A 21,349-nucleotide genomic window follows, 5' to 3' on the forward strand; every position below is an offset into this window, starting at 1 on the left:
TAGCACACGTACATCACCTACCCAATTTGGTTCAATTGATAGCGTTACATGGTTTACAATTTTGACCCCTCCACACTTCCCAATTTTGAATAAGAGACCAGATAAAAAAAATTGAAAATTCCTCAATTTTGGAAATTTGAATAATCGATAGCAAATAACCGTTAACAAATGATAAAAATAATTATCCCGAGATTAATTTGCTTTTAAATAATTATTTCAAAAATACTAAATCTAACTTCTTTTTAGCAAAGTAAATTTTTTTTTAAAAAAGAAAAAGGTGAGAACTGACCGTCGCTCTTGAGCGCATTTCACTGTCGTGCATGGATGTGGTAACCGAAAATGGAAAGACATGGCAGCAACAGCAACTACAAGAAGTAACTTAAGCAACAAAGATTTTTTTAAAAAAAAGAAGAAACTTCCTCTTTCTACTCCTAAAATTGCGACTTCTCTTTCTTCCAGCTTTTTCAAACCCATTGTTCACAATTTGACTCTTCACAACCCAAAAACAGTAACAAATCCCCAACTTCCCTCTCCTTACCAACTTTTCTTTCATAAACTTTTTCTTCTTCGTTTCTCTCTGATTCTTCAGCTGCCCCGAACTTTGTCTGCAAGTACATTTCCGCTTTCGTTTTGTTTGTCCTTTTCTTTTTATGATTTTCTTTTTCATTTTTGTGTTTTATTTTATTCTCTGGATCTGATGTTCTGCCTATAACTTCGCTTTTTTTTTTACTTTAATGATGTTTGCATGAAGTGGATTGCTTGTCTTTTGTCTATCTGATTCATAGATTCGTTGCAGTGACGATTACCAGCTTTATTAGATTGCAAATGAACTAATATTTAAATGTAAATTTCTTTTTTTTCCTTTGGTTTTGCTCTTTTAATTGACACTTGATTCCATCTTCATATGATCAGCCATGTTTAACTAAGACATTTTAATTTGTATTTATTTTTGACTCTGTCTTTAGTTTTAGACATAAAGTAGCAGGTTGTTAACTTGCTTTTTTCCATTCTTTTTCCGTTGGCTATTTAGTGGTGGAAGTCCTCTTCAGGTTCGTGTACTAATCCTTTTAGTTTGGTAAAGAAACATTCCTAATGAACTTGATGGTGGAGGGTATAATACTAAAAATTGTATATGGACCCACGTTCTATTTTCAGTTCGATTCTTTCTCTTTTCTGCTTTGGGTTGTTAACAAGTCAGTTTTCCTGGCAAACTCTCAACTTTCAAGTTGTTCCATTCATTTGCTTTTCTATTCTGGAACATTGTAATATTTGTTCATTCTCTTTCAATATATACTATTTTTGATTTTGTTTTTCTCCCGAATACAGATCTTTAATGTATGTAGTTTTCATAAAGGAGGAGGCACTTTGACTGATCATATCGATCAAGAGTGAAACTGGTGTTTCTTGGAAGTTCGAACAATGGTTCTTGGGCTAAGAAGTAAGAACAGAAAAGGCAGCTCATTTCAGATTGATTACATTGTATCTGTCAAGGAGATAAATCCTTGGATGCCATCGCAGTCTCTGCGATCAGTTCAATCCGTTTTGCTTCAATGGGAAAATGGTGATCAGAGTTTTGGGTCCTTAACTTCTAGCATTGGGAGTGGAAAAATTGAGTTCAGTGAGTCTTTCAGGCTTCCAGTAACTCTATGTCGGGAAGCATCCCGTAAGAGCACCAACCGTGATAGTTTCCAGAAGAACTGTTTAGAGTTTTATTTGTATGAGCCTCGGAAGGACAAGGTGGCTAAAGGCCAGCTTTTAGGATCTGCTGTTGTAAACCTTGCAGATTATGGGATTATCAAGGAAACTATAACCATTAGCATTCCAATTAACTTAAAAAAGAGTTCAAGGAACACACAACAGTCAGTTCTTTATCTTAACATCCAGCCATTTGATAGCTCCAGCTCATCAACAAAAGGCAGCTTGTCAAAAGATGTGTCACTAGACAAGGATGGAAGTGAATCTGTTTCTGAATCGATAAATGAAGGAAATGATGAGGAAACCGAGATTACCTCTTTTACTGACGATGATGATCTTTCCTCACATTCATCCCAGACTATTTCTTCTGCTGTTTCTGGTCCTTCTAGAGAGTTACATAGTCAACATGAAAAGGTACTTAAGTAAATCATTTTCCTTTTGTTCTTTGTTTCCATTATCATTGAACTGTTTCTTTACAAGGTTGTGTATTTTGGCTATGCAATGTTAACAGTTGTTTTCTTTGAATTTGGGCTGTAGAATAGATTGGATTAGGATTTCTGAAATTGACTTGGCAGACTTGGGATCTTTAAGCATTGCCATAAGTAGATTCCGGGGACTTAACACCATGCAACTAAGAAACAATCATGATTTAACATTCCCATATGCTATGCTTGGTGGTGTTAGTTGAAATTGTATTTATCATGCATATGCATCGTTCTGAATACTTACAGCTAAAAGGTTGTACTGGATTTTTGTTTTTTAGTTCTTTTTATTGTATCAAGAATTTGGGAGAGAGGGTTTCAACTTGGGACTTTTTTTTAGGCAATGAATGGCTGGCAATTAGGCCACGCCTCAGCCTGAAAATCACTAGGAGCAATAATATGAGCGAAAATTATATTTGCGGTGGTTAATTTTTAGGTATGATCCCTCTTTAACCATTACTCAAGCATATCTGTTAGTTTTGGGCAGACAGTGGATGCCAGTTTCTTATCTACCGGCATGATTCTATTCTAAGAGGACTGTAGTAGTCCTGGTTAATTTGGTGGTTGTCATTCTACTATCGAAGCTACTTTTTCTGAATGTTTAATAGCCAGTCGCTATTGACTACAGAATGGATCAGACTCAACAAATGGTGGAATAGGAAGACTTGGGCTCACTCTTCCTTCTGGTGGAACACCAGCAAACTCAGGGGTAAGTCTAGCGGCTGAAGCATTCAAGCAAGCAAATGAGAATACATCTCCTTTATCTTCAATGGACTTGTCCTCCAACCCAGGGAATCTAGTAAATGATCCCATGGGTAAAGTTGCACCCTCAGAGGTGTGTGTTACCATTCCAGTAGATACGAACTTAGACCATGCAAAAGACAAAGACTCCCATACCAACAGAGAGGGTGATAGAAAAGCATGGAAGCATGATAAAAGCCATGTAGACAGATCTTTAAGTAGCATTTCACATGTTGGTCATTGGAAGGAAAATGAGGAAAAGACACCATTGGAAAATGAACTTGATAGCCAGATTTTGGATTCCAAGAAATATTCTTTGGAGGACAGGTTAGGTTTTAGACCACCTCAAGATTCTATGAGAAAGCAAATCAAAATGAGGAGTAATACTTTTGCATCCAGCCGCGCAACAACTGAAGTGCAAGGTGTTTACACTGCAAATGATACACAAAAGCATGTGACACCTGTTCAGTTACATTTTGACAAAGCTAATAGTAATGGACTGTCAAACAAGATTCAGTTTGTGGAGAAGGCAAGCGAAAATGATATTCTTGAGAAGATTCCTAAGGGTGCCACAAGTGATCCACTTGATGAAAGGGAAGAAACTAGCAAAGTTAACTCAGCTAAGAGTTATGGGCTGCTAAACAAGTCTCTGTTCATGGAGATGGCTAAGGAAAATGATATTTCTGAGAAGATTCATAATAGTACTACAATTGATACACATAATGAAAGTGAAGAAACTGCAAACAGCCTTTCCAATGGCAAAGTTGAATGGGAGTCCAAAATCGAAATGCTTGAAGAAGAATTGAGAGAAGCTGCTGTTGTTGAGGCTAGTCTTTATTCCATTGTTGCAGAGCATGGGAGTTCTACAAACAAGGTTCATGCTCCAGCTAGGCGACTTTCTAGATTCTATCTTCATGCTTGTAAAGCAAGTACTCAAGATAAGAGGGCAAGTGCAGCGAGGGCTGCTGTTTCAGGATTGATTTTGGTCTCTAAAGCATGTGGAAATGATGTTCCAAGGTGTGCATTAATACTTTCTCTAATTTTTTCTTTTTAGAAAATGAATCTGGCAGATTTTAGGTTCTATCTTTCCTATTGTCAGAGATGTTAATTTGGTTTGCATATTGTAGAAAACAAAATCTGGTTAACTGTGGCACTTAGCTGATAAATGTATTTTTGTTCTCATACTTCTTTGCATCTTTCTATCCTTATAGTTTTCTTCTTATTTATTGAAATGTTCTCTTTGTGTGTGTGCCTTTTTTTTTCTTACCTGGCATACATTTGATCATTCCTTTTCCATTATTTATAGGTTAACCTTCTGGTTGTCAAATTCAATTGTATTGAGAGCCATTCTTAGCCACGCTATTGAGGAAATGCAGCTATTTTCTGGACTATGCTTAAATTGTAGTAGGGGGGGAAAGGTGTTGGAAGATACCTCTTCTCTGGATAAAGAGGAACGCAGTGCAATGGAAAGTTCTGATGACTGGGTGGACCCTCGAACATTTTTACTTGCATTGGAAAAGTTCGAAGCTTGGATCTTCTCCAGAATAATCGAGTCTGTCTGGTGGCAGGTTAGTCCGTTCTTTTAAAGCTTACAGCATAACTTCTTCAGAGGTCATACCTGACATTATTTCCCTCTCTATGCTTTCCAGACTTTGACTCCACATATGCAGTCTGCTGCTGCAAAGAGCTCAAACTCAAGGAAAACCTCGACCAGGAGATATGGATTAGGTGATCAAGAGCAGGGGAATTTTTCAGTTGAGCTTTGGAAGAAGGCTTTCAAAGATGCCTGTGAGAGGCTTTGTCCCATTCGAGCATGTGGGCATGAGTGTGGCTGCTTAGCTGTGCTGGCTAAATTGGTATTATGATATATTGTAGTTTCTTTTCATGTATGCATAAAAGACTTGGCCATACTTGGATCTTATGCTTCTTTATGTTCATAATGTCTCTTTGTAATATGATGGGACTATGTCCTTATTGCTATGATTTTAATTATCTAATTGATAATGTTATTGAAATGCAATTTGACAGAAACATTTTTTCTGTTTCATCATTAGGTCATGGAGCAATTGGTGGGTAGATTAGATGTTGCAATGTTTAATGCTATTCTTCGTGAATCAGATGAAGAAATGCCAACAGATCCTGTTTCTGACCCCATAAGTGATCCAAAGGTTCTTCCAATTCCTGCTGGCAAATCAAGCTTTGGGGCAGGTGTACACCTAAAAAATGCTGTGAGTGATGGATTCCTCTTTCTATAGAGCTACTTTAATACTTATTTACCTCCCTGATGTGCAAGATCATACGAATCTGTTTCAATATATTCGCAGGGAAATCCTCCTCCCACCTCACCCGCCTTATCTTTCTACAGATGTTAATATGTACATAAAAAATAATCATTTAAGGACCTTAGGCCTAAAATTGACCTGCGGAGACAGTTGACTGTATCAATACCTGCATTCTTGCCTATTAATATGCTTTACCTTCTACTTTTTTTTTTCCCCCAACATATCTAATTATGTTTGACCGTTTGCAGAAAAATTATTCACCTAAGGGCAAGCTAAGTGCTTGCAACTTGTGATTTCTTGACCCAAATGTTTTATCAACAGATCAAAAAAGATTGAGACTAGGCTTTGAAATTGCTTCACAGAAGTTCCTTTAACAATGACAAAATACAAAAATTTACTACTTCTAGCATTTGATTAAAAGGATCCTTTTCTGTTGACCTTGTGTTACCAGGTTGGAAACTGGTCAAGATGGCTAACAGATCTATTTGGTATTGATGATAATGATGGTCCTGAAGATAGCAATGAAGTTGGTAATGACAAAAATGCTGGATGTGAGGCATCCTTCAAGGCTTTCTGTCTCCTAAATGCATTGAGTGATCTCATGATGCTTCCATCTGAGATGCTAGCAGATAGGTCCATGAGGAAAGAGGTATAGTTCTGGAATTCTTATTAATATTATTTTAATTCAGTGATATGTGTGTGTGTTCTTATGTACCTCATTCCTCTTGCCTCTGCTGCATTCCTATCTGTTAATCTCATCTTCCTTTCCAAATTTGATTCTTGAAGGTTTGCCCCAAGTTCAGTACACCACTAATCAGCATGGTTCTTAACAATTTTGTACCAGATGAGTTCAACCCTAACCCAGTTCCAGAGGCAGTTTTTGAAGCATTGGATGAGGTTTGTCATGTCATAAAACCAACGAAGTTTGCTTGAATAAAATTCCTACTTCATTTATCACCCTGCACTTGTGCAAGTTTATGTTGCCCCTCACTAGTTTTCCTGACTGATCTGTTTTCCCTTATTTAGAACCTTTCTGAGGCTGGGGAAGAGTCTATCACAAACTTTCCATGCATGGCTACTCCTACAGTTTATTCACCACCCTCCCCAGCTTCACTAACAGGCATCATAGGAGAGGTCGGAAGTGAAGCCTTGCAAAGGAGTAGGTCATCAGTGCTTAGAAAATCATACACTAGTGACGATGAGCTTGATGAATTGGATTCACTCATCACCTCAATCGTTATCGAGAACCCCAGGGATTCTCCCACTTCAAAAGCACCCAATTGGATGCGAATGGGAAAGGGTGGCCGGAATGTTGTAAGATACCAACTGCTCCGAGAGATATGGAAGGATGGTTAACAGCCCCCCTTCTTCGCTGAACATGTTTTTGTATATATGCACGTGATTATAGGCTGGCGTGTTAAAGTCGGTGAGTTTTGTTGGAGTTGAGCAGAAATTGGTATTTCCTTGAACATCATCGTACACATGCTAGAAACTACAGAGTCGAATTGTCCTATGGCATCTGTCTGCTAATAAAATTGAGATAATGCAAAAGAGAAGGTATTTTAAATCTTCTTCACGTGCATGGCTCTTTTCTTTCCTTGCCCTCTTCCATCGGTCTTCTCCTCCCCTGTTTCTTTTTAATGTCAAATGGCTCTTAGTTCAAGCATATCCTCGAGGCTTAAGGACCTTCCATTGTTGGACAGTTGATTACTTTCATCTATGATGTGTAGAGTGGAGTGGAGACAAAATCTTGGAATTATTTGTTGCAGAAATAGTGGTGGCATTTTGGGTTCCAGGCTGTGTTCATGTCTAAGGGTTGGGTTCTCCGGGTTGGATTCTCTTTTAAGTAAGGAAATTATACGCAAAGCAATGAATAAAATGTTTGAGTGCTTAAAGAATTTTAATTTTACTTTCAAATTATCACGTTCTTAAATGTGATTTTGATTACTTTAAGACACAAATTGTTGTTAACAAACATAAAAACATTTCTTCCAAAATAAAAACATAAAAACATAATAAATCATAATAATCTTACCTTTCTTCTTTTTTTTAATCCTTGTTAAGGTGGGCTAAACCTTATCTAAATAATAATTTCAAATTATTAACCTAAATTTTCGAGTAGTGCAATGAAGAAATTTAAACAATGATCAATGTTTAACTTAAAATTAACTTTTTTACCGTTTGCAAATTGTGGCTGGGCCTTGAAAATGCTTAAACCATCCCTTCCTTACTTGCAGCCCAGCTCAGTTTTAGACTTTTATATAGGCCCCGAAAAGCCCAAAATAAAGCCCCTCACTTTTCTCTTTAAAATGGTACTTCCGGGCGCCGGCTCGGAAACCAGACTCACTCTGTCACTCGGGAACCAGGACTCCGAGGCCGAGGTAGAAACGAAAGAGAAACTGAGACAGAGAGAAGGGAAAGCATGAGAGGGAAATCAGTTTTCCGTCCGTTTCTTGTCCGTGAAGCCTTCAATTTCCGGTCGATTTCTTCTACTTCTTCTTCGTTTCCTCTGAACCAAAATTATTTAATTTCAACCCCCAAAACAAATTCTTCAATCCCCAGCAAACCCTCTTCAAATTCCATCTCGGCAAAATTTAATCTATCCAGTCCCTTCTCGAACTTTTCGAGAACTTTTTGCTCGGTACCCCCACCTCAATTCAAAGAAGATTCATTGCCAGGTAATTTTTTTTATTATCATGGAATTTTTATTACATAAAAAGTAGAATGTGCTTTGAACAGCCAAAAAAAAAAAAGAAGAAAAAACAAAAGAGTGAATATTTTTTAAAAAAAGTTTGGTTCTTTAATTTCAGTTCCACCGAATGTTGTTCCCATTAAGTCAGAAGAAGAGTTCAACACTGCACTTAGCAAAGCTGAAGGGGAATCCGTGCCGGCAGTTTTCTATTTCACTGCTGTGTGGTGCGCTCCTTGTAAGTTCTTCTACCTCCCTATTCATTTTTTTTATATACAAAAATTTCTTATCTCAATGGCATTCGCTTTGGTGCATTTATATGTGTTTTATGCCATCTCTTTGTAGGCAGATACATCTCTCCGGTCATGGAAGAGTTGGCTCGGAGAAACCCTCACGTGACAACGAATAAGATTGATATCGATGAGGTCAATAACGGTTTTTTGTTGTTTAGCTTCATAATTTGCAGGATGCCATGTGTTTTTAACCCATAAAATTTTTTTTAAAAAAAAACCTGCTGTATTGTTGGGATTTAGATTTAGGTATTCTTCCATATGTTTCATGTTTTAGATTGCAAATGTTGGAGTCAAATTTCTGTTATTCTATTGAAGGGCTCATTATACATTATGGGTAGTAGTTTCACTTTGCATTGACCTATGTTACTCAGACTTAGGGAGTGAGTGTCAGACATGGGTATGTTGTCCAAGTATATTTAATTTTTTCTAAGCTTTTCCTTGTATTTGGAAGATCACAGTGTGTTGGATATGTGTCAGACATGGGTACTTAAAGGAAAATGAAGAGCCAGAGCAACATAGTAAATGACTTCTTGATAACATGAGTATATCTATTTCAGTTATTCATGTATTAGATCATGATGATTTGTACAGGGTTTTTTTCTTTGGAGGCAATAGCATGATGCTGTTTCATGTTTGAGACTGAAAATTTTAAATGATTTTAACTTAAGAAAAGGTGATATCTTATGGATTTCATGTCAAGCTTTCTTGTGAACAGTTATAGGTGTTACCAACTGGATTTTATGATGCCATCTTCATATGTAAATTTTGCAAGTGGTACCTGAGAAAGCACTTGAATGACATGGACCATGCATACTTTGTTCTAATTTTAAAATTTTTTTGTTTATTTTTTCTTTGGGCCTTGCTGATTATAATTGGAAGCTAAAATTCTTCTTCTACTTCTTATTATTATTTTGCATTTGGGAAGCACTATTCTGACAATATATATTAGTTGGAACTAATGTTGTTAACATGATGCAGGAAGCCCTTGCAAGCACATTGAAAAAGTTAAATATTACCGCTGTGGTGAGTAATTTCATTCTTTTCTATATGACATTTATTTGCATCTTGATTGTTCAATAATTTGAGCTCCAAACCAGGTCGTTCGCCACCTTATGTATATTAATTATACCTTTACCAGATAACTGTTATATATCTTAGCAACATTGTATATATATATATATATATATATATATATATAGAGAGAGAGAGAGAGAGAGAGAGAGAGAGAGAGAGAGAGAGAGAGAGAAGTGTAGCAAATGGGTTTTGCTATTATTCTCTGTTCTCCTGGATGGTGAGACTTGAGAGACTGGTTAAACATTTGTTGAATAAGTTTGGTTTTTATTTCTAGTTACAGTTTAAAATCTTAGTTTTGGTTTTGGTTTAATTTTAAGTTCTTTTTTTAGTTATGATTAGTATACTACTTTGTAATTTTATGAAATATTAAAATGTCTATATTAACTATAATTATTGGTTATATCAGAGGTCAACAATAAGTTTCGTCTTCTTCACTTTTTGAAGTATTTTGAGTGCCTCAGTTGTCAAATTAGATTTTAAGTGTTTGATCTCTGCCTGCCATTGGAATTTGATTGTTCAGATAAGATCATTTCAATTATAGCTTGGTATATTAAGTTTCCGAGAGTGCTGTCTATTGTTCATATGAACACAAATTCTTTCTTCTTGAGCTTAGTTTGCATCTTTGGCTACAGCCGACTGTCCATTTCTTTATAGAAGGCAAAAAGAAGGATGAAGTTGTTGGTGCTGACATTACGCGCATTGTTCAAACAATGAACAAACTCTATATGAAGTAAGAACTCTTTGTTTTCTATTTTTCCTGAGTTGTCTAACAGAGTTCATATGTACGGTACAGATTTTTCTGCTTTCTTGTACATTATGCAGTTGATATAATGTTTTTTTCATAATTGTTAAATCGAGATACGTATCATGTATCAAAATTTTATTTTTAAGTATCTAGTATCCTATTATATTGTAAGATAATTTAAAAAATTTTAAATTAATTATAAATAACATTTATGCATATAAAATAAAGAAAAAATTTAAAATGTTATATTTATTAATAGAATTTAATATTATAGGGTATAAATTGAAAAGATGATTTTTTTTAATTTAAACTCTCAGCATATTCTTTAATAATATATATTTTTAAATAAAATATTTATTTTTCATATTAGTTTATTAATCAGAAATTAAAAAACACTAAAATCGAAATTTGATTTTTTTTATTTTTTGTTTAAAATTTAAATTTTAAAAATTGAAAATTATAAAAAATAGTTTTTCACGTTTCAACTCAAAAAAAAAAAAAGAATTTTTAATAATTAGTTAGAATTACGCTTATAAAAAGCATATTGATCGTATCGTAAGATACTTATCATACGACAAACTTTCGATATTTGATAAAATGCGATATGATTATTGATATGTATCATTTTTTGCTAATATCATATCATACGATACGTATGACGTATTTTACAATATTTACGATTATAGTTTTCTCATTTATTCAATTTCTTTATTCTGGTTGAATTTGTACTTTCTTGTTCTGCATAACTGGAAACTTTTTGATAGTCTAGTGTTTTGATTCCTAAGGGCTGTCTTTAATGTGGTTCATATAATGGTTTTTCTTTGAACCTGATCTTGTGTAGAGGTACAAGCTGAAATAATTTTAAATTTGATTGAATCATATCAACTTTATACGCTAGTACCTTTATTAGAACTTGGTTTTAATTTTATTCATGTGTTGTGTTAAATGAATATTTTTAATAATTTCTTAAGTTAAAAAATCCTGACAAAATGGAATAGTTTATTTGGTTTGGAGTTGCTTCTAGCTGTGGTTTGAATGTCGATGGGAAGTGTGCATGCTGTATGTACCATTGTAAGTTTAGATTCTGAATAATTTTTCACTCTTTTGTTTTATTTTCCAGGAAGAATGATTGATGGTTAGAGATAAATGCTATTCGACGAGCAAAAGAAAAACATTGGTTTTAAAGTTTTCTTTTGTTAAATGATTGTAAGATTTCCTTTTTGGACGGTAGGCTTCTTTCACCTCCCTCGACATGCTGTATGTGCTATTATTGGTTGATTTTGCTTTAAACTTTAAATTTCCAAATTCTTCCTTAAGAAGCTTGAATTTCTATTCAGTTTGTAGCATAGTTATCATTATTGTACGATACGTATTTATAGGTTTTTTTTTTTTATAATTGAGAGAGGGGAGATTCGAACTTCTCTCTTTAAGTAGGAGATCATATATCAACTAATGAGTCAAATGCTCGTGTGTCGATACGCATTTATAATTGTATTGTATATGATTAAATATTAAAAGCATATCATACGATATATGATATATATTTTATGATATGAAAACATATCATATGAAACAGTCGATATATTTTTGTAAATTTTATTTTAATTAATTATTAAAAATTTTATTTTTTATTATGTTTTTTGAGTTGAAATGTAAAAAGTTATATTTTTAGTTTCAATTTTTAGATTTAAAAAAAAAAACAAAATAATCGAATTTCTTTTTAATTTTAACAGGATAAATATTTATTATTTTTTAATTAATAAATTAATATAAAAAAGTATGTTTTATTTAAAAATTTATATTATTAAGAAATATGTTGAAAATTTAAATTAAGAAAATAATTATTTTTCAATTTACGTTTTATAATTTTTAATTTTGTTAAAAAATACAATACTTTTTAATTTTATATGTATAAATATTATTTATAATTAATTTTAAACATTTTATTTTATCTCAAAATACGATATGTAATATTTAAAAAAAAAAAGATTTCAATACACTATGTATTTCGATTAACAACTTTGCTTATGGTGTATCAATTATAGAGTTGTCTTTTTAGCTCCATACATATGGCTTTATTTAAACTCGTGAGCTTAGCCTCCATTGAAGTCGAGCTTGTGCCTGATTTTTAAAGTCAGATTTTGTTTATGAAATATTAAATCTTTATTTTATTAAATTTTAAAATAATAATTTAAAAAATTAAAATGTTAAAACATAAATATTTTTAATGTTCTAATAATAAACATAAAATAAAATGGACGGGCTGGATTCAGGCTTAGACTTAAGTTTTCATCTGCAGGTGGGACATTCTCCACATGTTTGGAACTCTTGAAGCTATAAGTAGTGTAGGGTATAGTATACTTAACTTCACTGAATTCAAATCCAAGACGTGCATGTATGTTACATGCATGAACACACGACAGAAAGAAAAAAACAACTTTTGATCGTAAATTACTACGAGAGGCACCATCATCATGTTAAATAAAGTTCCAACAATCATCATGAAAGCATCAATGGGAATGACTAAGATGAAACAAGAAAAACAAAGGATAATATGTCTCACTTCTTAAATTTTAATCAAAATTTTAAATGAGTTTTTTAATTTTTGAAATGAACATTTTATCTAAAAAAGAATATTGTTCATTAAACACATAAATTTAATTATTAATTAATCTTTAATATTTTTATTAATTTGATGATGTGATAATATTAAAAAATAATTTATTTTTTATTAATTTTAAAATTATTATTATATAATTTTATTAATTTTTTTAAAGCTCTAGTCAAGCTCCTTAGGGAGCATTAGCTTGGGATGCTCTTAAGAAGCATAGATTCGATGCTCTCTAAAGGAGCACAGGGTGGAGATGAGTGATCAACTGGTGTAAAAGACACCGTCAATCGATTTAGAGAAAGAAAATAATGAAAAAAAAAATATTTTAAATATTTCATATTCAATGTTAACGACATTTAAATGTTTAAGACGAAATGTTCATTTTAAAAATTAATAAACTTTCATGTAATTTTGATTAAAATTAAAAAAAATAGTGTGTTTTACCTAAAAATATAGTATCTGAAAAGTAGAAACCATTTCCTTTTAGGTGAAAATTAAAAGAGATGATGTGAAAGCATAGTCCACACATAAATTGTTATCATCCAGCTCGATGAAGGAAAGATGACAATACGAAGACTCGACAATCTCCTGCCCCGATTTCGGGCCCACTCTTTCTTGACCAATTAAACATTGCCACGTTGCATAATAAAAGGGTAAAGTATTATGTTACCATTAACAATAAATTCCTTTTAAAAGTTTAATCTTGCACCTCTACCATTTCTCTCAACCTTTTATGGGCAAGGTCAAGGACAATTGATCTATATCACTTTATCAAATTTACAACATTATTTCAAATTCATGAATGAGTAATTTATCCCTAAAAACTAAAGAGATATCATTACGTTCGCCAAGGCATTACAGTACAGAATTCCCTGCAACACCAGGTTCACAGTGCAACTATCCCCAATCATCTTCTTTTCCGCCTACCAAAACCAGCAGTACAAATTTGTTGAAAGCAAACAACTATCGGTAAATTTTTGGTTAAGTACAGCAGAATAGAGCAAGGCCAACAGTTTTCTACCAATGGACTTGCAAAGCTAAAATGATTACAAAACACAAAGTCACAATCATATTAATACCAATGGACATGCCACAGTTTTCTACTTTTCTAGCAGCAGCATACAGACCAACAGACGAAAAATGGAGGAAACTTTAGGTATATAAAGGTGAAAGGAATCATCACTAAGATGGTTGGGTTTGCCAGAAGACCTATTTCTAATTTTGATGATCAGGGTGTTAACCTTTGTCAAGCACACACCAACCATGGTATACATTTGATTAACTGATAAGTATATTTTCAAAGGGGGTGATTAACCAGAAATATGTAGCCAGTTATATTTCATGTTACTTGCAATGAACATAAAAACAGGTGAAGCAAGATATCTTACAGTTTAGAAGAGGCACTGCTTACTGGACCGCGCAATACATCATAGTGTCCATAACCATGATACAGAAGTCCAACAGGGTTTTCCTTACCATACTCCTGACCATACTCGGATATAATTTTGAGGATACCAGAACTCTTCTCCCTCATGTGAACTGTTATTGGCATCCTGTGGAAGAAATATATACATTGACAGATACAAAAGTTTTGATATTTTCATAACTAGAAAGTGTCACTGAATTGAATAGTTATAATCCTATCCATCTGAGCATCTCAGAGAAACAAAAACAACACATCACTGGGCTTTGAATTTCAGTTTCATTTACCAAATTTTCATTTTATTTAGAAGTAATTATTGCTTGTAACAAGTAAAAGGGGCAAAGCCTATCTAAGAAGATTGCTTGGATGATTAAAGTGCAATCTGGTCTTCATAAGATGTGACATAATCAAAGGTCAAACCAGTTTGAAGTCATGGCCTAAAGAAAAATAAGCAAACCATTGATAACAAATCAAAATATAACATCTATGTAAAACACAGGTTCCTCTATTCAATTGATAGGGCAAGACTAATAAAAGAAACCCTATACCAGGTAAGTAGTAATGAAGAATTAAATATATCATCTACCACTTATACATATGAGTGCAGGAGAACTAACACAAGCACACCCTCAAGAAGAAGTTTGAAGCAGAAAGCAAAGAAAACAAAACTCACTGTAGGACATGTGAGCACATAAGCAGCTCAGGTTCTCCTCCCCAAATATGAGGCTGCCTCATCTGCACAACATAGTTGTCAAAATCACCCTCAACAAACCTGCCAAAAGCGTGAAGATTTACTTGCTTGGGGCCTTGGAGAATTGAAAGGGAAATGCTAATCAAGATTTCTGACAAGCTTGTCTCAGGATAGTCTCAGGATAGAGCCCTGAACGTCCTACTTAGCAGCAACAACAGCTCATAACAAAATTTTCAAGCGTTACTACAAGACAGGTAATAATACCTCTTCAATAACTTTATCAATGATTAAATCTTTTTTGACTAAAATAGTGATCGTCATATCCAAGAAACTTCCAAACTTACCACTCAGTATCAGCCCTCCTCTTGATGAATTCATCTGCAACCTGTCAAAACATGTAATTCAGATGAAAGGAAAATAAGATGACAGGATAAATTTCTTACAAAGAAAGAACAGGAAAGGAAGATGCACTTGGTGAATGAGAGCCAAAAAAAGAAGTTAAAGCAAGAAAGGCATTGCAGCTAACTCAAAATTGAAATGGATTTCACAAAAATCAAATTCTGGAAAAAGGTACAATTTATATCAAATTCAGTAGTAGGTACAAGAGAAAACCAAATGATGCTTAAGGTAAAAGACCAACATGCACAGAATAAAAATCTAAAAAAATAAAATTAGCATAAATAGAATCAGCTACATCAATTATGAAAACTAGGAAACAAGTGAACAAAAGAATAAGTATGTACTTTAGCTCTGAGCTCATCTGCAAGTTCTTTCTGATGGCTCTCACTTGGAGACTGCTTCCCCGCCCTCAGCCAAGCGCCATGAACTACTGAACGGAACAGACATCTTCCGTCACCAGGAATGCCTGCATTAAACAACAAGCATATAAACTTAAACACATTCATGGTGCCAAAATAAATAAATATATTTTCAATGAATAAGTTCAAACATAAACGAATTTGGTGCATATGGAATTAGAGAAAAGCATATATTTCAGTCAACATCAAAGTTTGCAGCACAAACAATCCATATAACATAATCAAGAAGTTCACCGAAATGAAGAAAAATATAAAATGCTGTCATTCCAGAATTCCCTATTAACCAAGATGCTCATCAATGAAGTACACGATTTATTAGTCAAATTCTCAGTTCAAACTTAAAAAAAAAAAAAAAAAAACCATTTGGCCATCTAAAGTTATTGATGCAAAGGAAATTAAGGGAAGATTTTCCCACAGCTAGACTGCTAGAGGCTCTTATCTCATCAATAAGACTAAATAATTTAGTAGTCTTCAAAAATATTTCTAAAAGCCAAAAAAGGCATTGTCATCATTCTAAAGAAAATTTAAATTCAAAAGATTCATAAATAAGGTTCCGAAAAAATCAACAATATAAAGTATTTATATATATGTATATATAAAAGGCAAACCTTCACTGTATTCCATAATAATTGCAACGACCTCACAACTTCAAGAGGCAAGGAAAAAGCAAAACAGAAGAACCACTAATCCAAAAAAATATGAAAAGAGAGAATGCAAAACCATCAAAAACAAGTCACGCCATCAAAGACAAGCAAAGAATCTAACTTAACAACAAATTCACCAAGCAAAGCATCCGAAAAATGTAATTAAAATTTTCATTTTTTTGTTGTTGTTACAGCCAAAGAAGAAAAAGGTTGCAGTTTTCGCAAGCAAAAAGCAAAGAAATATCATTCGAAATTGAGTTGGAACGTTACCGATCCAAGTTTCCTGTTTAGGCATTCTTTTCTTTTTTTTTTAATCAAATTTAGAAACAGAACTCTAAAGATCAATCCATTGATGAACACTTTGTTTTTTTTTTTCCTGGTGATTTTTATGCAAAAAAAAAAAAGAATAAGAAAATTTACCGGTGGATAGAATCTGAGACGGAGCTTGAAAGCGACATAGAGCAGATTTGACAGAATATTTTTCTAGTTTGTGGTTCCATAGCCAATATTAGAGAATCCAATTCCAATTCCACGCTCTCTCTCTCTCTCCCGGGATTTTTAATTTCTAATTATACTAGCAGGGCAGAGTAAGACGTGGCCGTTCTCTGTATTGCCACGTGGAGGGGTAGCTTTTCTAACCGTTGACCAATATTCCCGCTGAAATTTATGAGGGGCGTTCCTTGGTGCGACCAATTTAGCTAGAAACGAAACTAAAAAAACAAATAAGAAAAAATAGCACGTATCAATTTTGGTTGCGCTCTTCTACGTTTCAAAGATTCTATTATGAGATATGCCATTTCTTTTACTATAAATTTGTGATTTGGTTTTCTTGGATTTCTATTTGATCCTTTATCAATTTGGAATCCTTTCCTGGGTACTAGGGAATTTATTTTCCAGGGGGGAAGCCGTTGATGATTGTCAAAGTCTTTGCAATCTCTGCCGTGATAATGGTTTGATACTTAGATTTTTTTTGTTCTTTGATTGGATTTTCTTGTATGAACATTCCTTTGACTCTAGCCCACTTGGCTTGGATATCTTAATCTCAGGAATTTACAGCAGGCACTGGAATGAATTCCAGACGGCGTCCATTGCATACCTGTGGAGTTTCAGCCTTAGCCATCGCTCACAAATCGTACATTAAGGTTCAGGATTTGAACGAAGCATTAGGAACAAAGGCGAAAAAGATAGCAACATTAACCTCACTGGTTTCCTCTCTTGTCTATGCCCTGCAACATCTCTGGTTAGCCATCTTGTCCTACTTTGACGATTGTATCTTAGCCCTCGAAGACGCAGTTGAGAGCGTTTTCCCACCTTCAAAACATGTTTTTAACAAGGCTGATGAGCTTGTCCAGATCATAGAAACTCTGCCTGGAAAGTTTGATAATGTTTTGGACAAATTCCCTGTGATAATCGAGCAAGTTCCATTGCTGGATTGGGCATTAGGCCAGGCCATCTCTTGGCTGAGGTTTTTAACCTCATTGTTAACTCAAAGGGGTTTAGGAAACGCAAAGGAAAAAGAGATTGTTGTTGATATGGGTTACAATGAAAGCAATCGTGTATCGGCAGCACCAATTGATGAAGCAAAGCGCCCTGCAGAATCCCCATATCATGTTGGCCTTAACAGTGAGGAAACATTTCCTCCTGTATCTGAAAAACCAAAAACTGAATCTGAAAAGGTTAGTCTGCAAGCTAAGCCAAGTGCTGCAAAAGGAACATACAAAGAAGTACTAGAGCGGAGGAAACAGGAAATTACAGAAAAGAATGAAACAAAAATAGATGCAAAGAAGGATGAGAATCAAATTGGTACCGATGTTGTGAAGGTCGAGGAAGCTAAGGAGGAAGCAAGTAAAAGAGATGGCATTGTACTGAAGAATGATTCCATCTTAGAGTTATTTGATTCTGGATGGCTTATGAACAATCCAGTAGGAAACGCCATTGGAAGCTCACTACCACGTTCTGTTTCATATACAGAAGTACCTGAAAACGAGGGAACAGTCAAGAATCCCAGTTTGTTGTCATTCTGAATATTATACTGCCAATGTTAGCTCATGCGTCTTGTACATTTTAGAATAATTTTCTTCCAATTGTTAGAGCAGACTGGTTGCTGCTGCTTTTCTACATTATGTGAAGTTAAATCTTATATGTGTTCATTGTAAATTTAGGTTCTAAACTCAAACAGAAATGTAAAATAGGGAGAAAACTGTATTAAAAGCAAGTGAACATCATCTGTGAAGAATTCAATATGAACTTTTTTTCTTTTTCCTTCAGTTATTTTATCTGTAAAATTTCTCTTTGGAAATATGACATTATCAGCCTATTTATCATTTATCTCTGACTCTTTTAAAACCTGATTGATCTAAGTAAATAGCAATACTATGAGCAGCTGAATTAGAATTCTAGCTTTGGTGGCTGAAAAGTGATGACCAACTATAATTAGACTCTGACCAAGAAACTACAAATTCATTGATTTTGATATCAGCAGAACTCAAGGGGTAACAAATTGGGTTCATATTTTCGACTTTTACGGAGTCTTGGACCCTCTTTTTGTTTGAAGACTTGAAGGGAAAGAAAGGCCTAATATTAAAATACCGATAACCATATTTGCAGTTGACTGTGCCTATATAAAAATAAAACTTCCAGCTCTGAACGGATTCCTATAGCCTAAAAACAATGCACATATGCCAGCTAACTCTCTCAAGAATTGCCTGAGAAGACTTTCCCCATGTTAGCTAGATCATGGTTGAGTTTGACTTTTTAGCTACTTATTACGCAAGATTCTTCCATGATTGCTCTTCCATGATAGTATAAAACGCCAATGAACGGTGTCAGAAGGCAAGCACACAAGTAAAATTGGAAACAAAGTTTAAGGCCGACAGCTTTTTGGGTTGTTTTGCTTGTGTGGATTTGCAAGAGGGAGAAACATCCAAAATGGCCATGTTTCTCACTCTTGCTCTCCCTTCGCCCTTTCTGGCTGTTAAGGGTGGCTGTAACTTCTTTGAGTCTTGCTAATCTCAATGTTTTGTAGTTGTATAGTATTTTGTTTTCAGCTGGCTTTTTTGTATGCCAAGCTTCAGGAAGGGCACCTGGACCAAGTTTCTCCTAGTCCCTTCCTTTTTCTGTACATAGGGGATTTCACCCTGCTTTAATGGAAATGCTTTTAATCTTCAAAAAAAAAAAAAAAATTGGAAACAAAGTTTTCTACATTTGGAAATTATCACTTTGCCTCCAAAGTCCAAACATGTTTTCTCTCAAAAGCATCCCTTCAACTACATCAGTCTTATCAACATATACCACTATCACAGCATCAGCCATGCTGGTTCGAGGTGTGGTTAGTGAAGTTCAGGCCGTAACCAGCCAGATCATTCCAAAACAACTCCAAACGATATTACTGTCCAAACTTGGAGGTCTTTTTTCAAATCCACCTTCCCAAATGACTCTCCTCATTGATGAGTCTAATGGGTTCTCCATCAATGAATTGTATGAAGCTTCTGAAATCTACTTACAGAATAAAATCACTACATCTATGGACAGGCTTTAGGTTTCCAAAGCTCCACGAGACAAGAAGATCGCAGTAACCATAAACAAAGGCGAAAAGGTTATTGACATATTTGAAGGAATCCAACTCCAGTGGGAAATGACATTTGTTGAGACCAAGGACAATCATCAAGGCAAGTTTGAAAAAAGAGTAATTGATCTCAGTTTTCATAATAAATGCATGGAAAAGGTACTAAGTTCTTACTTGCCATATGCAATGGAGAGATCAAAAGCCATCAAAGAAGAAAATAAGGTGGTGAAGCTTTTTTCACTGGGAAACTTATGTGGAGACAGGGATGGAGAATGGGGATCAGCCAATCTTGACCATCCAGCCACTTTTGATACATTGGCAATGGATCCCAGTCTCAAGAAAGAGTTAATACACCACTTGGACAGATTTGTTAGAAGAAGAGATTTCTATAGAAGAGTTGGAAAAGCGTGGAAACGTGGGTACTTGCTCCATGGCCCCCCAGGAACAGGCAAGTCAAGCTTGATTGCTGCCATGGCCAACTACCTAAAGTTTAATGTCTATGACTTGGAACTTCCGAGTCTGTACAGCAATTCAGATCTTCGAAGATTGTTAGTTTCTACCAGAAGCCGATCAATACTTGTGATTGAGGATATTGATTGCAGCATTGAGCTCCAGGATAGAGTGGCTGCGGGATATGAGTATGACCAGGGTCACAACCAGGTGAGATTGCAAGATTAAAAGTGTTTCATGCATAACTAGTGATTGTGGTATTTAGACACAATTAATCCACTTTCCAATTTTTCGATTTCAAAAGTCATTTCATAGTGGAAGGTCTAAATCTATTTACAACTTTTCTTTACCCTTACGCTAATTCAAGAACATTAGAGAACAGAGGTTTAGGGACACCATATGAAGTTTTAATAAGCAAAGTTCTAACTACAGATTTTTAGACAACTACATGTAAACAATTTTCTGCACCATAATTCACTATTATACTAGACATGCACATGATCCAAGGTACAGCTTCCTCTCTTGTTTTCAATCGATAGTCCCTGCTGTTACTTGGATGCCTGCTGCTTGCCTTTCACATCCAAAAATTAAAGTAACAAGAAAACTACAACTGGCATGATATTTTATCAGACAACAAATTTGCCAGTTCCATACATTACTAAGCTGTTGTTAATTCTATGTGACAGTTAACTCTATCCGGATTGATCACCTTCATTGATGGCCTATGGTCGAGCTGTGGCGATGAGAGGATAATAGTCTTTACAACCAATCACAGAGACAAGCTAGACCCTGCTTTGCTAAGGCCAGGCCGCATGGACATGCACATCCACATGTCCTATTGCACTCCTAGTGGATTCAGGATCCTTGCTTCAAACTATCTTGGCATCACTAGTCACAATTTATTCACCCGAATTGATGAACTGATGATGGAAGTGGAGGTAACTCCAGCAGAAGTTGCAGAAGAGCTCATGAAAAGTGAGTATGCTGATATTGCCCTTGAAGGACTCATCAAGTTCCTCCAGAACAAGAAATTGGGATCTGGATAGATTCTGATGGTGGAGTGTTAAACTTTGTAAGTGTTTATGAATTCCAAGAGAGTAAGGTAGAAGAAGCAGAGAAAGGAGAAAAAAAGTTCTAAATAGAGTA

The 21,349-nt window shown here is 34.7% G+C and overlaps 5 protein-coding genes across 6 annotated transcripts; 4 read left to right on the forward strand and 1 right to left on the reverse strand.

Annotated features, from left to right (window-relative positions):
- Nucleotides 1–406: 406 nt before the first annotated feature.
- On the forward strand, nucleotides 407–6,769 carry LOC18609714 (uncharacterized). Of its 2 annotated transcripts, none has more exons than XM_007044970.3 (9): nucleotides 407–611; nucleotides 1,327–2,109; nucleotides 2,806–3,935; nucleotides 4,225–4,486; nucleotides 4,568–4,774; nucleotides 4,973–5,146; nucleotides 5,652–5,849; nucleotides 6,045–6,097; nucleotides 6,227–6,458. In XM_007044970.3, the coding sequence occupies exons 2-9, from the start codon at nucleotides 1,420–1,422 to the stop codon at nucleotides 6,315–6,317; spliced, it is 2,805 nt and encodes a 934-aa protein (XP_007045032.2). In that variant the 5' UTR covers nucleotides 407–611; nucleotides 1,327–1,419; the 3' UTR covers nucleotides 6,318–6,458. The 2 variants fall into 2 exon arrangements, with proteins under 2 accessions (XP_007045032.2, XP_007045031.2); XM_007044969.3 differs by having other exon boundaries at nucleotides 413–611; nucleotides 5,987–6,097; nucleotides 6,227–6,769.
- Nucleotides 6,770–7,520: 751 nt separating this feature from the next.
- LOC18609715 (thioredoxin O2, mitochondrial-like) lies at nucleotides 7,521–11,337 on the forward strand. Its single transcript, XM_007044971.3, has 6 exons — nucleotides 7,521–7,878; nucleotides 8,011–8,127; nucleotides 8,235–8,314; nucleotides 9,161–9,205; nucleotides 9,889–9,986; nucleotides 11,122–11,337. Exons 1-6 carry the CDS (start codon nucleotides 7,623–7,625, stop codon nucleotides 11,132–11,134), a joined length of 609 nt encoding a protein of 202 aa, XP_007045033.1. The 5' UTR covers nucleotides 7,521–7,622; the 3' UTR covers nucleotides 11,135–11,337.
- A 1,918-nt stretch (nucleotides 11,338–13,255) lies between these two features.
- Nucleotides 13,256–16,596, reverse strand: LOC18609716 (OVARIAN TUMOR DOMAIN-containing deubiquitinating enzyme 4-like). The gene is made up of 6 exons (XM_018116103.2): nucleotides 16,459–16,596; nucleotides 15,470–15,591; nucleotides 15,071–15,111; nucleotides 14,709–14,807; nucleotides 14,001–14,165; nucleotides 13,256–13,535 (listed from the first exon to the last, which is right to left on the reverse strand). Exons 1-6 carry the CDS (start codon nucleotides 16,481–16,483, stop codon nucleotides 13,520–13,522), a joined length of 468 nt encoding a protein of 155 aa, XP_017971592.1. The 5' UTR covers nucleotides 16,484–16,596; the 3' UTR covers nucleotides 13,256–13,519.
- Nucleotides 16,597–16,984: 388 nt separating this feature from the next.
- Nucleotides 16,985–18,361, forward strand: LOC18609717 (uncharacterized). The gene is made up of 2 exons (XM_007044976.3): nucleotides 16,985–17,138; nucleotides 17,235–18,361. Exons 1-2 carry the CDS (start codon nucleotides 17,100–17,102, stop codon nucleotides 18,210–18,212), a joined length of 1,017 nt encoding a protein of 338 aa, XP_007045038.2. The 5' UTR covers nucleotides 16,985–17,099; the 3' UTR covers nucleotides 18,213–18,361.
- Nucleotides 18,362–19,711: 1,350 nt separating this feature from the next.
- On the forward strand, nucleotides 19,712–21,349 carry LOC18609718 (AAA-ATPase At3g50940-like). The gene is made up of 2 exons (XM_088803867.1): nucleotides 19,712–20,413; nucleotides 20,890–21,349. Exons 1-2 carry the CDS (start codon nucleotides 19,823–19,825, stop codon nucleotides 21,247–21,249), a joined length of 951 nt encoding a protein of 316 aa, XP_088659993.1. The 5' UTR covers nucleotides 19,712–19,822; the 3' UTR covers nucleotides 21,250–21,349.

Source organism: Theobroma cacao, chromosome 2, assembly GCF_053813885.1.
Source record: "Theobroma cacao isolate CCN51 chromosome 2, ASM5381388v1, whole genome shotgun sequence".
In the NCBI taxonomy this organism is placed as follows: domain Eukaryota; kingdom Viridiplantae; phylum Streptophyta; class Magnoliopsida; order Malvales; family Malvaceae; genus Theobroma; species Theobroma cacao.